The following is a 13,507-nucleotide window of genomic DNA, read 5'->3' on the forward strand; positions in this document are numbered from 1 at the left end:
ATAAAATCCAATAATATTTATTCTGAAATTGGCAAAATTAGCTTCTATTGGACTTCTGCATATGAAACAGCCTGAGAATCAGGGCCTACACAAAAAGAAAAGCATGCTAACCTGAGGGAGTGGCTATAAGAACTTTGATAGATTTTGTATTATCAGATATTGATACAAGGGGCTGTAACATACATTCTGAGGCCTTGAGAACTACCTTTTTATTATGTGAGAGGGTTAAGATGCAGAGTTATGCATAGGGATTGAACTCTGCAACTCCCTAGAATGTCAGTGAGATTTCAGTGGTTAAATTCCAATGCATAACTTTGAAAAAATATTAGGTATGAGACTCATGAAGGCCCCCAAATACATGAAGGTAACTAGAGGTTGACATAAACCCACTATACTAAGGTTTGTTTTTTGTTTTGTTTTGTTTTTTTGGGGGGGGGGGGGGGGCGTTGCATGTTTAAAAAGTGAACACACTGTTGAGTCTGACTCTAGTTTAAACTGAAAAGTTTTTTAAAAAGTTGTATTTAATAGAAGGGTAATAAATGATTTACCCAAAACAAAAACTCAAACATTCACATTTTTCCTACATTATGGACATATCCAATGTCTTTGTATCTGAATTCCACATGAAAATGAGGCACACACTCAAAACAGATATAGATAAAAACAATATTTAAGACACTACCGTAGCCATTTTATTTCCCGTGAAAAATGCAACAAGTTACACCATTTTGGCCTAAATGCTTACCAAATTCTCTTTTTAATCCCTAGCCTTTTATTTTTAAATTAGAAGCACTGACCAAGTTTTTCCAGTAGCGTCTTAAAAGGTTTTATAAACAGTATTTTCAAAATTGCTCCCTGGCTAAAACATGTATTAAACCATTTCAGCAAGTAAGTTTTCACTACTAAATTATTATCTGAGAACAGAAAACCATTATAGACGAGCTGGCATCTGCAAAACAAAACAGAACCAAACTGTGGTGCAAATGGTGCCACCTCCCTCTGTGCAGGGCTGTAAATTGATGTCACAGTAGAGGATAGCAGGCACTGTTCAGTCCTTACACTCCTTTGCTATTTAAGACCAGTTTTCAGAGTAGCAGCCGTGTTAGTCTGTATCCGCAAAAAGAAAAGGAGGACTGTAGCTCACGAAAGCTTATGCGCAAATAAATTTGTTAGTCTCTAAGGTTTCAGAGTAATAGCCGTGTTAGTCTGTATTCGCAAAAAGAAACGGAGTACTTGTGGCACATTAGGGACTAACCAATTTATTTGAGCATAAGCTTTATTTATTTATTTATTTGAGCATAATCCGATGAAGTGAGCTGTAGCTCATGAAACCTTATGCTCAAATAAATTGGTTAGTCTCTGAGGTGCCACAAGTCCTCCTTTTCTATTTAAGACCAGAATCATTTAGTAATCATTTTAGCAACATTTAAAATAAAATTTAGTATCTTTACACAACCGTATAGACAACTATATAAACCCAATCACAAAATACTAGCTATGGTGAACTTGAATTTAAATTATTAACATATATGCTGTAAACTGATCTACAGAGCTCCCTTTAACCAAGTCACTAGATAAAAGATTTCCACAAGTATTTCTTAGGAACACAGAAAGTAATCTTCTCAAATTTATGCACATTAAGTGACCTGAAAAAAAAAATCAAGTCAGTCACAGCAGTGTTGTGTAACATCAAAACATTACTATGCACTCAGGGGGGCTTACTCACTACACTGATAAGGCATATCTCAATATTGTTTTTACCATAATTGCAGTGATCTGTCAAGATATTTCCATTTTTATGTGCTTCCACAGTTTACCTTTAAGGTTTGTTTTCAAAGCAGCTAACACTGGAAATACTTTCTTTTGCCAGGACAACATCCATAAACACAATTATAACCCTCTAGAGAGTTGCCTTAACCTTCTACTTTAGCCTATCATTTGTCTGGAGCCACCATTTCCAGTTTTGCACCCAGAGGTAACAACTTCCAAATGACTGTTGTCACTGAAAAGAATAAAAACAGAAGTCACTGAAAACAAAACATGCGTTAACGACTTCAAATTTTATGTGCACCATTACTTGTTTTTGTAAAGCTCTTTCAGATACTCAGTTAGAAAGATACTATTGAAGGGCCATGTATAAAATATCAAGACACAGAGGTGGTCACTTTCAGCCTGTACTGGTATACAGAAGCTTTGAATTAAAGATCTTTAATTTTACACAGTTAGAAAGTTTGAATTAGCTCTTCTATACGAAGAAATCATGCTGTGCTGACAAAGAACAAAAACAGCAATCCAGGGCACAAAAAAAATAGTCTAGAAGCAATCTCTTGCAAGTAATCCATTGCAATAAAGGAGTGGTCCTAAATGAACAGCGAAACTAACAAAAGTCTTTAGGTCCTTGTATATATGTTTATTGTTTTAAGTTACTAAATACATTCTACAGAGCTTGAAGAGTTAGTTGTACACTCCTTTGTTTTCTACCAATTTGGTAAATAAGCACAGACATGTACAAACAGAGATATGCTATAGATATGTGTATTTTAATACAGATTTAATGGATATGGGTGAGTATTGCAATAAGTCACACTGGAGTAGGACACAATTGGGTACTAGGTGCAGGCTACCTAAAAGGCTGTCTTGGGTACACTGTGAGGCACAAGACTGAATACCTTCAGCCACTCAAGAAATGCAGCAATTGCCTACTAATACACAATCTGGATGGCTGACTGCTATTGAAATATGGCTCATTCACGTCACATTTTTTAATTTATTTTTTCAAAAGCTTTTTTAACATTTATGTGTAGGTTTAAGCAACTCATTGCCACCCTATAAAAAGTACTTCAGAGTGAAAGAATAAGAAATTAGCAGGGAAATTATATATACTCTCTCTACTATTCTGAAAACAATTATTTTCCTGACTTTTTTTTTTTAAATACCTATTCACTATCACCAGAAGCTCATTTACCCTTTCAGAAGCAAGTGTTAACTTGCTTTCTTTTATAAATTTAAGTCCCCTGGTCTGCAGCAATCTCCACCTATCCAGAGCCTTTGCACCCTGCAGAGCCCCTCGCAGAAATCATGACCTACATGTAGAACATAAAGCATCCATACTTTACCTTTCACCTACGAAGTCTGGCACAAGTGGCTGAAATGGCTACAAACTGCTTCAGAAAAACCATTGTCGGAGAATGAGACAGTTTTAAACTGTCACTTACTACCTCAACCTCCTATTGCCTCCCACTCCCACTAACTGCTGGTTTTGTCTTTCCCCAACATTCCCCACCTCTATTCCACATAATGGGCTCAGGTATTTTGTGAGGAGCTTTTTTTTTTTCTGATCAGATCCCAGCTGCAAACTATTGCATGCTGGCGCACATCTATGACATCATTAAAAAAAAATCAAGCAATTATGTCATTTTAGAGAATCTATGTACCACCACACTAATCCCTTCTTACCCTCTTAAAATGTAGGCACACCTATCTAGAAAAGCACTATTTGATATAGAATATACAACAGAGATATTGTCATAACTGCCTCTCCAGCCAATACCTTAAATTGAAATTCCAATACAATAAAGCACACTTCAACAGAGTAAGGGGTCCTTCTGTTCCAACACATGGTACCTCTTTATAACATATCCCAACCATAAAAATCAGCTGTGTACACATTCCGCAGAGTGCTAGGATTATACCTGAACCCACAATAATATTATTTGCTGACGCTGATTTATACCACTGTCCATATTAACTTGCAACCTAGTTATTTTAACAGTTTGCTTGCTATTTTGGAAAGGAACAAATAGCTTCCTTTAGACAGTTCAACCTCATAGCATCTTTTCTAAGAAATTATCCACACAGCTGCTTTTTCTCTTTGACCAAGGAACAGGAATACAGTGATGTTAATTACATTCCACACTACTGAAGAACTTCAGAAAGGAGAAGTACAAGCTTTTTTTATTGGTACAAAAGGGAGGGAGGAGGTTCTGAAGTGGCCTGTCTCTTGGTTGAACTTAACCAGCACAAAGCTCAGATCAGGAGTCTAGAATGTTGTGATGGGTTCTGAACTGAGTGAAGAGAAGATACTGTTTAGAGAATGAAGAAAACATCTAAATGAGAAAAGGAATGCCAAAGTAACATAGCATTTAATAGCAAGACGGATTGTTTTTGAGTTAGTTTTAAAAGGAGAGAACAAATTGAGAGAATGCAAGTCATTGGGATCTAGAAATTTATATCATCATTCTATATTAGTGAGCAGTTCTGCTGCACGCACACTGAGGTTGAGGGCTTTTTGCACCACTGCAAACCTCACTATAAATGTACCGCATTGATTTAATATGGGGCTTGTACATATGCAACTTAATCCTTTTCCAAACTATGATAAATCATAGCTGCAAACCCTGCTTTACACAGCTGCAGCTCCTCTATGGTGGGGATTTGGAATAATGCAGCTACACAGGAATAGAAATCCCTTATGCCAGTGGTTTTCAAACGTTTTAGGCTGTGTAACCCTTTCTAAATAGTGTGGTCCACCTTGTACCCCCATCTGAGACATGTAATGACCCTAACCGTGATTGGATTGCCAAGTCTTACTAAATAAAGTACACTGTCCACCAATATAGGATTTTTTTCACATATCTCTTGACAAGTGCTCAAATATACCAATGTGAAAACCACTGCCTTATGTTGACAAGCCTTGAGACTCAAGGATACTTCCACAACACGCCAAGGATTATACCTTGAATAAGAACACAAATTTGCATTTACTGTTCATCTAGCCAACACTAAAAATCAGATAGAATGAAAACAAGTTCTGACACTTACTTTGATTTGGATTATTGAAAACTTGTATACTGTCTGAAGAAAAAAAACTGAATCCTTCACACACTCAAAATTAGCACCCACCTCCACTCTTCAAACAGAAGAGTAAGAGGCTGGGAAAGTTTTGCAAAATCTCTAGCCAACAAAACTGCAGCAAAACCCAACTGTTTGGTGCTTTAAAACACTGTATTGCTAATAAAATGGATTATACATTTTTTGTATCCAAGTTCCCTCTCTGGTCTTGGCCTCTTCCTGTTGTCTATTTATTCATCTCCCTGTGTGGGTGGTGGGATTAGCATATACAACTATCACCTCACCAGTACTTCTTCCTGAGGGAAGAGGGTGCATTACAAAACAAGTTTCACTGGAAAGATTTAAGACCAAATGCCTATCCTTGGATAAAAAAGTATACCATTCCCTGTCAAAATTAAGACAGCCCATCAATTTCAAAGTCACAACTTCTGTCTGAATATTTTTCCCTACTATTGTTGCAAGCAACAGTTAAAATATTATAACTGAAATATTTGACAGATTTTTCAGTTTGTACTTTTGACATTGTGTGCTGGCAGTTTATGTTTATATGAGTGTCTCACAACAAAGGGGAAAAAAAGTTTGAACAACAGAAATATGGCTGTAAATCCACTACCAAACTATTTTCGACTCATTTATTATTTTTATTTATACTACCATAGCGCACACAGTCATGGACCATGCTGTGCTAGGTTCTGCACAAACACAGACCAAATGGGCAGTCCCTGAACTAAAGAGCTTACAGTCTAAATCTCAATACACTCAATGTCAAGTTAGTGTCCCATTCAAAGAGACAACAGGAAAGCAAATTACTGAAAACATAAAATATCCAGCATTCTGGCAATATCTGCTGAGAAAATATGGAACTTTGGTAGACGACCCCCCCCCCCGCCCCGTCCTAAAAGTCTCCCGGAGCTGTATGTCAGAAGTTTAGAAATGAAATACATTCACGGACATTTTCTAGGCCAGATACTAGATAGCTGGGTGGCACTTAAATGGGACAATGCTTCCTCAGAAGGTACTGCCTGGTGTCCAATTAAAGGATACAGAAAAAAAACTACCTGCAGTTTTCGGGTTAGCTAGTCGGGAAGCTACTTCAAGATGAATGTCGGAGGCAACCCAACCATTAGGAAAGGCGTTAAGAAGAGGGCCCTGGTAGTACGCTGGGAGAGACGCTACATTTAGAGGAGTGTTTCCTACCGACGGTCAGTTTCAGAAATCCTCCCCGCAAGGATCCCCGGTCACACAAAAGCCACACAACCTGTTTGGCCCCCAGCGCACAAGAAAACAACTCAGCACGTGCTGCCATTTCTCTGGCCAGGGGGGTGCCAACGCCTAACCTGGGGTGGCTGTACAGCCTCCCACCCCCGCCGCAGCCAGACCCATGACCCACCCCTCCTCTCCTCCCCGGCCTCACTTCCCCTAGCGTGGACACGCCCGAGCCCGAGCCCCGGCCAGTCCTCGAGCGCCCAGCGCTCCCCTCCGACCCCGCCCGTGACACCGGGGAAGGCCGCGGCAGAGCCACGGGGCGGTGGGGGGCGGCACATCCGGCAGCCAGGGGAGGAGGCCGCAGATCGGACGGGGAGAGCGGCCGCCCCCAGTCACCGCCAGGGCTCGGCCCCAAACCGACCCCTCGGGGGGAGGGCGAGACTGGGCTCCTCGCTCTAGGGACGGGACGACACCTGCCGGACGGGCCCCCTCCCCCTTCGCGGGCCCGCGGGAGGAACCGAACCGAGCCGCCCTTCCCCCCCCCGGCCTGTGGGAACCGAACCGGCCTCAAGCCACCGGACACCCCCCAGGCTGGCGGGGGGAGGGGCGAGGAGCGGCCCGGGGGCGGGGCGGGGCGGCGCTCACCTGGCAGAAGCGGCGGCAGTAATACTGGCTACTGAGCGCGGGCGAGACCCCGGCGAGGAGGCGCGGCCCCGCGATGGCCTCCAGCTCCTCACCGAGCCGCTCCGACTCTTGATCGCTCTCGTCTTCCGCCATGCTGCTCCGGCCGCCCTGCGCGTACCGAGCCCCCCGCCCCCGCCCCGACACACCGGATGGCCCGCCTGCTCCCCTGCACCTCACATCCGGCACCTCCCACCGGCCGCGATCTCACGGGCTACTGAACGTGCCAATCATCGGCGCACGGGAGAGAGGGAGGAAAAGCGGCCCACGATCTTTCACCCTTAACTCCTCCCTTCGCCCTGTCTCGGATCGCTTGCGCTTGATTGGATGAAAACTACCGTCGTTACTTCGGTTCTGCCTTGTGATTGGTAAGAGGTGAAGTCAATCAATTTCAGAACACTTTTTTTCCCTACATCTGATTGGGTTTGATATCCGTCCCTCATAGTGAGCATCCCTCCCCCCGCCTCCAGATTGGACGAAAGAGCTCTCAACCATCAGATTTTTCCCGCCCCCAACTCTGCCAATGGACGGTAGCTTTGCTCATCTTTTTGCAGTCTCGCCCGGCGACCAGTCCCCTTTCGGTGTACAGCTCACTGATTGGAGCAGACGTCGCTAGGCTGCCACGTCCCGCCTACCGCGGCGGGTTGGGTGGGTGAATCGGTGCGGCCGCTGGTTGTGCAGTGCCCGCTCGCCAGGGGGCGGAGATCGGGGGCTGCCCGGCCGGGCCCCGGCCGCCCTAGGGTGGTAAGACGCGAGATGGGTGGGAGAGGGGGGCGCTGCGCTCTTGGCCCTGCGCGGGGAGCCGGGATCGGCTCGCGGCTGGGGCGGGTAACGGGGGGGCGGGTTGTAAATGGGGCGGGGGGAGAGACTAGGTGGGGGGGGGAGCATGGGGGCTGCGGGCGGGCGGGCGGGGGGGGGGGTGTTTCATTCCGGGGGGCCGGGTCCGCTGCAGGAGCGGGGTGGGCGGGCGACAGCGGGTGAGTGGGTGTTAGCGAGCGAGTCCCCTGCGAGAACCAGACACCTCGCCCCCCGTCATAGCTCTCAGCACCCCCTGTTTCAGTCTCTTTTCTTATCCCTCCCCTAGACACCCACCGTATGCTGCCTTTGTGACAGCAAACTACTTACTGTGAAGGGTTTAGGCCAAACAGAGGTAACATCTGTGCATTCGTCTCAGAGATACATCACCCCATGCTTCAAAAACCTAGGCCCCACTTTTGCAATGAGATGGATGCAAGTTGTCTGTTGATTTCAGTGGGGCCCTGTGAAGGAACAAGGGTTGCCTGTTCCTGTCTAATGCTGTGATCAGTAGGGCTTTCTGTTGGTAATCCCTTAACACTCTTATTTTCAGACTCTAATTTAAATACATATGTATTTGGGATATGAGTCGACAGAGAGTGGATATTCTCAAATTAGTTCTGACAAAGGGTCAAGTGTTTCCATTAGCAATTTTTGGCAATGTCTTGTTAATACTACATTGAGAAGGGTGTATTTTCTGGAATAAAGGGTATTGATTCGAAGGAGGTAAACAGAATGAAGCAATGTTTACTCTCAAAACAGTAGTTATGCATCAAAATCCAAAGTTTGTCTAATAAAAGTAGTTGGGAAGAAGCTACATTTCTCTAACAGTAAAAATCTCTTCTTAAAGTACACATCTAATTTCCAGTGATGAGCAGTCTGAATTTATTTAAAACTGGGTCCTGCCTCCTCTGCAGCTATAGAAACTTTAGAACATTTTACCCTCGTTCATGAGAAATTTCTGCCTCAACAGAAACCTATTCACCATGGCATGAGGCTACACATTCTTCCATTCATGTAATTTTGTCTCAGCTCCTGGAAATTTGTCTGTTGTTCAAGATAAATACCATGTCAGCCAGTTGGTGTAAACATTTTAAAATAGAATAGCTGTAGGTCCTTGTGTCTCTCACAGGCTGTTCAAGGTGACTTATTAACCAAACAAATCTGAATCATAAGTAAAACTCTGCATTCCCCAGACTACTGTAGGATAGTTGAGTGGGATATCTAAATTATCTTGACGTTTCTATATGTTGTTTCTTGAGTACACGTCTCTCACATTGGCTTCCTGGTGGTCATATCTAGCATGTACAATATTTTGCACACAGTTATATCTAAAGTGAATAAAATACATCTAGATATATAAATGTGGAGCCTAGGCCACTTGACTTACGTGAATCTGATATGTATTTGTCTTGTTTTTTAAAAAAAGCGTAGTGAAAACAACAATGGAGCGATTTGGAGTGAAAGCTCCTCCTTCCCGTAACCGTTCTAAGACGGCTTTGTATGTGACCCCTCGGGATCGTGTAACCGAGTTTGGGAGTGAACTGCATGAAGATGGAGGGAAATTGTTCTGTACTTCCTGCAATGTGGTCCTGAATCACGTTCGCAAGTCTGCAATCAATGACCATCTCAAGTCTAAAACTCATACAAAGCGGAAGGCAGAGTTTGAAGAGCAGAGTGTCAGAAAGAAGCAGAGGACTCTGACTGCTTCTCTCCAATGCAACAGTGCTACTCAGACAGAGAAAATCAGTGTCATCCAGGACTTTGTGAAGATGTGCTTGGAAGCTAACATCCCACTTGAGAAAGCTGACCATCCATCGGTGCGAGCTTTCCTGTCTCGCCACGTGAAGAATGGTAGTTCCATTCCGCAGTCAGATCAGCTAAGGAAAATGTACCTGCCTGATGGATATGAGAATGAGAACCAGCTCCTCAGTACAGAAGACTGTTGAGAAGATGACTATTTTCGGGATGGAGTATTAAAGTTACATATTGATGGTGTGGTTTATTTTTATATTCATGCATACACAGTGTTATATATTGGTTTTACAGCTTATTTTGTATTACTGTCGAAATGACAATCTATCACCAAAATTAGTGATGTGCCACAGACTCTTGATAATCCTACTGTAGAGTTTATATCCACTGTGATTCAGAACTCATTTTCAAGGTAGGGAACATCATATTGCTGACTATGTAAAGGCCAACCATAACTGGTTGTGACATTAACAAACGCTCACTTGTGCATGGGAGACTTTCTATGCCAACTCAATCACCAACATGACATCTTCATTACGCAAGAAAAGACCAAACAGTAGGAATTACTTTACTACATCAGACCGATGGACCATCTTTGTCCAGTATTCTGTCTCTGTCAATGACCAGGAATAAGTCCTGTACTGTTAGAGTGCAAAAAGTCATATAATGGCCAATTACATAGTAACCTGCACACAGAAGCAAATTCTAACTGCTGGTAAAGGTTGACTTATGCCTTGCAGCATGGGGACTTATATCCTTTTTAAAAACACTTTTTATCCTATCTCATGTAACTCTGGATGTTCTTGTCTATCTAAATACCTAATTATGGCTTCACTTTTCTCTTAAAGCAAGGAGTTCCATAGGTTTGTTACACATCGCATAAAAGAAAAAGCAGTTTCTAATCTCAGTTTTAAATTTGCTGTCTTGCAGTTTCAATGTGCCTCCTTATAGTAAGCCGACAGACTAGTGTCTTTGAGCAAGGTGCTGGCCTATGAAACACATGCCTGATCACAGTCACTTATACTATATTTTGCTGTGTGTTTTCCTAGCATGACAGCAGAAGCAGAACATCTTTTTAATCTGTTACCTATAAACCAGAACCCAGCTGGAGCTGATCAGGACATGGGAGCTGCAGTTCAAGAGCCCTACTTGAGGATGGGGTCACTTAAGCTCTTGCACTCATATCCTTTTCCTGGGTCTTGTGCTTGTCGCAGACTAAGTGACCTCAATGTGTTTTTAAAACAGTTAATGTTGATGCCAAATAGCTCATGTAGCTATGAGGTAAGTGTACCGAAAAGGACGCAACAGAAGAATAAGTGTTATCTGGGTTTCAGTTCCTTTTCCAAGCCAGTGCCACATTCACTGGATCATAAAAAAAGGGAATTACTGTGTTTCAGTAATGTATTATCTCTTTCTCTAAATTGTGTAATTCTCAACCCTTTTCACATCTTTTTGAGGGGGAGTTGTGTTATGCCTATATTAAGTATGATGGTAGCCCACTAAACTTTAGGGTCCAAGAAAGCTCTTGGGTGAGGAGAGAGAGAATATTGTGCAGAGGGAAGTAACACAACTGCCTTTTCTGCCTGCCTCCTCAGGGCTGGGATTCTGTGAGGTGCTGAGCATGTCCTAGGCAGTGCAACATGCCCTCCACTCACCATAAGTGTGCTGTCTCAGGTTTAGCTCCTATTTTACTGCTTTTTCCCTGTCTTGGTTTTCACTAACTATATTTCTCATTTTTCTTCATTTTGCCCATTTAGTGCTGACAGTAGCATTAACTAATTGCGCTTACAGGTGGGGTTGTAGAGGGACACAGATTAGCCTATTAATTTGGTTGGTTTCTGCAGCTCGGTAGTGTAAAATGCACATCAGCTTGAAGAGAGGAAACAGTTTAATGTGGACTATTTTTATGCAATCTTCGAGAACTTGTCAGATGAATGGCTCAAAGTGTATTCACACAATTTAATCATTTCTTTCTTGCAACTGGTTGCCTGCTGTGCAAGGTGTCTTTGCATAGACACAGCAAACTAAATGAATAGCGTGCAGGCAAATTGTTGCACCGGTGCTGAGCCCCATTGAAGCCAGTGAGGCTTGACATAGAGCAGTCTCCCCATTCAATATCAATTGCTGGCTTAGGACTTCAGAGAGAAATAGTAGATGAAATCTTTCTCCTCATCTTGGATGTCTCAATTTGCCTTCACAAATGTGATTAGCTATGGGATGTGTTTGTTCCAACTTAGGATCATGCATTGCCTGTTTCATATAAATCCTCTTAAGACATGAATATAAGTCACCAATGCCAATAGCCTTTTCTATTTTAAAAAAATTTTTCTTCCATGACAGCTCCTCTTCTTGTTCAGTGGAGTCATGCTATCTGCACTTCATTAATCAAAGTTAGATATCATTGAATTAATTTTCTACTCCATCCATACAGTTGTGGTAGGGTTGAATCACAGAGGGGAAACAGTTGTAAGTATTGAGAAAACAGCTTGAGTATGAATTTTTGAAATCAGTCTTCCATTAAAACAAAGAAAAAAGTGCAATTTTAGGTGCTAGTTTGAGATGACTAATTCTGGCCTTGATTTTTTAAAATCATTTTACAGGCTATTGTTGAAATTAAAGTCACTTTAAAAAGACCTAAACAGAAATGTTTTTTCTGCTCTCTACTATCAAACTAATAAACCCGCTTCAAAAAGCTATGCTAGCATTATGATTAAGGATACACAGACTAATGAAACAAAAAAGGCCACTTCGGTCTTGTGTTGGAAGAAACAAAATGTGTCAGACAACTTTGGTAAATAAATTATGTTGTTTTTCAAGTATCTAAGGAGATTACTACAGATAATGGAAAATAAAGCTCTTGATGTCAGCCTTTTAAAACACTATATTTGTCTATATAATGTGATAAAAATCTGTGGTCTAAAATTAGACTTCCATTATATCAATTTACAAGTTTGATGTAGTTCTTCACAGGCTTCCTCAAATACTTCAGTGCCAATTTTTCTTTTTTAATGAAAAGTCAATGCTAGCAGCACACCCTTGTAACAAACCTTAGGCGTGTCCAGATATCTTGGTGTCACTAAGTTTGCACAAATGTCCAAAATAATAATGGAAATACAGTGGGTGTTATGAAAAGAATAAATAGACATGTTAAATACAAGGCACATACTGTCTATATAAGATAACGGGTGCTGTATAGTGAAACCTTTTTGAAGTTTCACTGTAGCTGTACTAGTGGAAAAATGATAACCATTTTTCTCTCTTGAAACTTTGGTTCAGAAATACCAGACATCAGTCTGTTATGGCAAGTATTCATAAATAAAAATATTAAAAATACAAGTGGCATTCCAGGCAAATTTGAGTCTTGAAAAAGTAAGTGTGACAGGCATGTGATATCGTAGAGTTAGGGGTCTGCTGCATGTGAGTTAATTTATTATGTTTCTTCTGTAATTCTAATCCAAAATGTGGATTCCATTTTAATCCAAATTGCCTTTGAGACACTTGTTTTCTTTTAAAATTAGAAATGGGTCCCATGCAAAGTCCCAGAAAACCCCTGCAAACTTTGTCATGCTCAGATAAAAATTTTGCCCTTGTCTAATTACACTTGGTTTTGGGGGGAAATTTCAATGAAAACTTCAATTGGAGCTCATCTCTAACTTTCATAAATAAGAGACTGTCTTAAGAATTCAGTATTTTATTAAATAGTTTATTTAAAAAATCCCATGGGTTTTCCTTACTTTTACAAGAAATCTGCATTATTTTTCCAAATGCTTCCTTGCGGGGAGAACTCTTAGTCAGTGGGGTGGGATGGTAGAAACTTCTGGTTTTCAATTACCTCTAATATGGTAGAGTTAGGGGTCTGCTGCAAATGGCTTTACCACTGTTAAAATATTTGCTTGTTGTGGTTGTTTTTTAACCTTGTAAATAAACTAGATTAACTAATTGGCATCTGTACACTACTTTGAAATGCATTTTTAAAAGCCAGTTTTCAGAGTAAGAAGGTAGGCAAAAACAACATTCCATATTTCACAGTCGTTTGTGTGTTTATGCACCAGGTTTATTGTAGTTTGTTCAGGCAGTTTGTGTGTCACCAGGACACAACCAATTCAAGTTCTTGATTTTTTTTTATTTATTTATTTCTTTTTTAGCTCTAATTATTTTAAAAGCATTTAGAAATCTGTAATTTGGCTGGTCATTAGTTCATACATTTTGCATAGTTGGA

At 41.5% G+C, this 13,507-nt stretch overlaps 2 protein-coding genes across 5 annotated transcripts in view; one reads left to right on the forward strand and one right to left on the reverse strand.

The window, feature by feature from the left end:
- Positions 1-6,883, reverse strand: part of ZNF654 (zinc finger protein 654) — a 59,551-nt gene extending 52,668 nt beyond the window's left edge. Inside the window, exons 1-2 of one of the 2 annotated variants that reach the window (XM_075118159.1) lie at positions 6,703-6,794; positions 5,910-6,011 (exon numbers count right to left, since the gene is read on the reverse strand). Coding sequence is in view for 1 of the 2 variants with exons in the window: in XM_048870255.2 (XP_048726212.2) it covers positions 6,703-6,834 (132 nt within the window). In the remaining variant the exon portion in view is untranslated. Of the gene's footprint in view, positions 1-5,909; positions 6,012-6,702 lie in introns of both variants that reach the window. The other variant, XM_048870255.2, reaches the window with a different exon arrangement.
- A 451-nt stretch (positions 6,884-7,334) lies between these two features.
- On the forward strand, positions 7,335-13,227 carry CGGBP1 (CGG triplet repeat binding protein 1). 3 transcript variants are annotated; one of them, XM_048870288.2, is made up of 3 exons: positions 7,335-7,482; positions 8,963-9,528; positions 10,338-13,227. In XM_048870288.2, exon 2 carries the CDS (start codon positions 8,979-8,981, stop codon positions 9,480-9,482), a length of 504 nt encoding a protein of 167 aa, XP_048726245.1. In that variant the 5' UTR covers positions 7,335-7,482; positions 8,963-8,978; the 3' UTR covers positions 9,483-9,528; positions 10,338-13,227. The 3 variants fall into 3 exon arrangements, with proteins under 3 accessions (XP_048726245.1, XP_048726230.1, XP_048726235.1); XM_048870273.2 differs by having other exon boundaries at positions 8,963-13,227; XM_048870278.2 differs by having other exon boundaries at positions 7,343-7,482; positions 8,968-13,227.
- The last annotated feature ends 280 nt before the right edge of the window (positions 13,228-13,507 follow it).

Source organism: Caretta caretta, chromosome 1 (assembly GCF_965140235.1).
Source record: "Caretta caretta isolate rCarCar2 chromosome 1, rCarCar1.hap1, whole genome shotgun sequence".
Classification (NCBI taxonomy): domain Eukaryota; kingdom Metazoa; phylum Chordata; order Testudines; family Cheloniidae; genus Caretta; species Caretta caretta.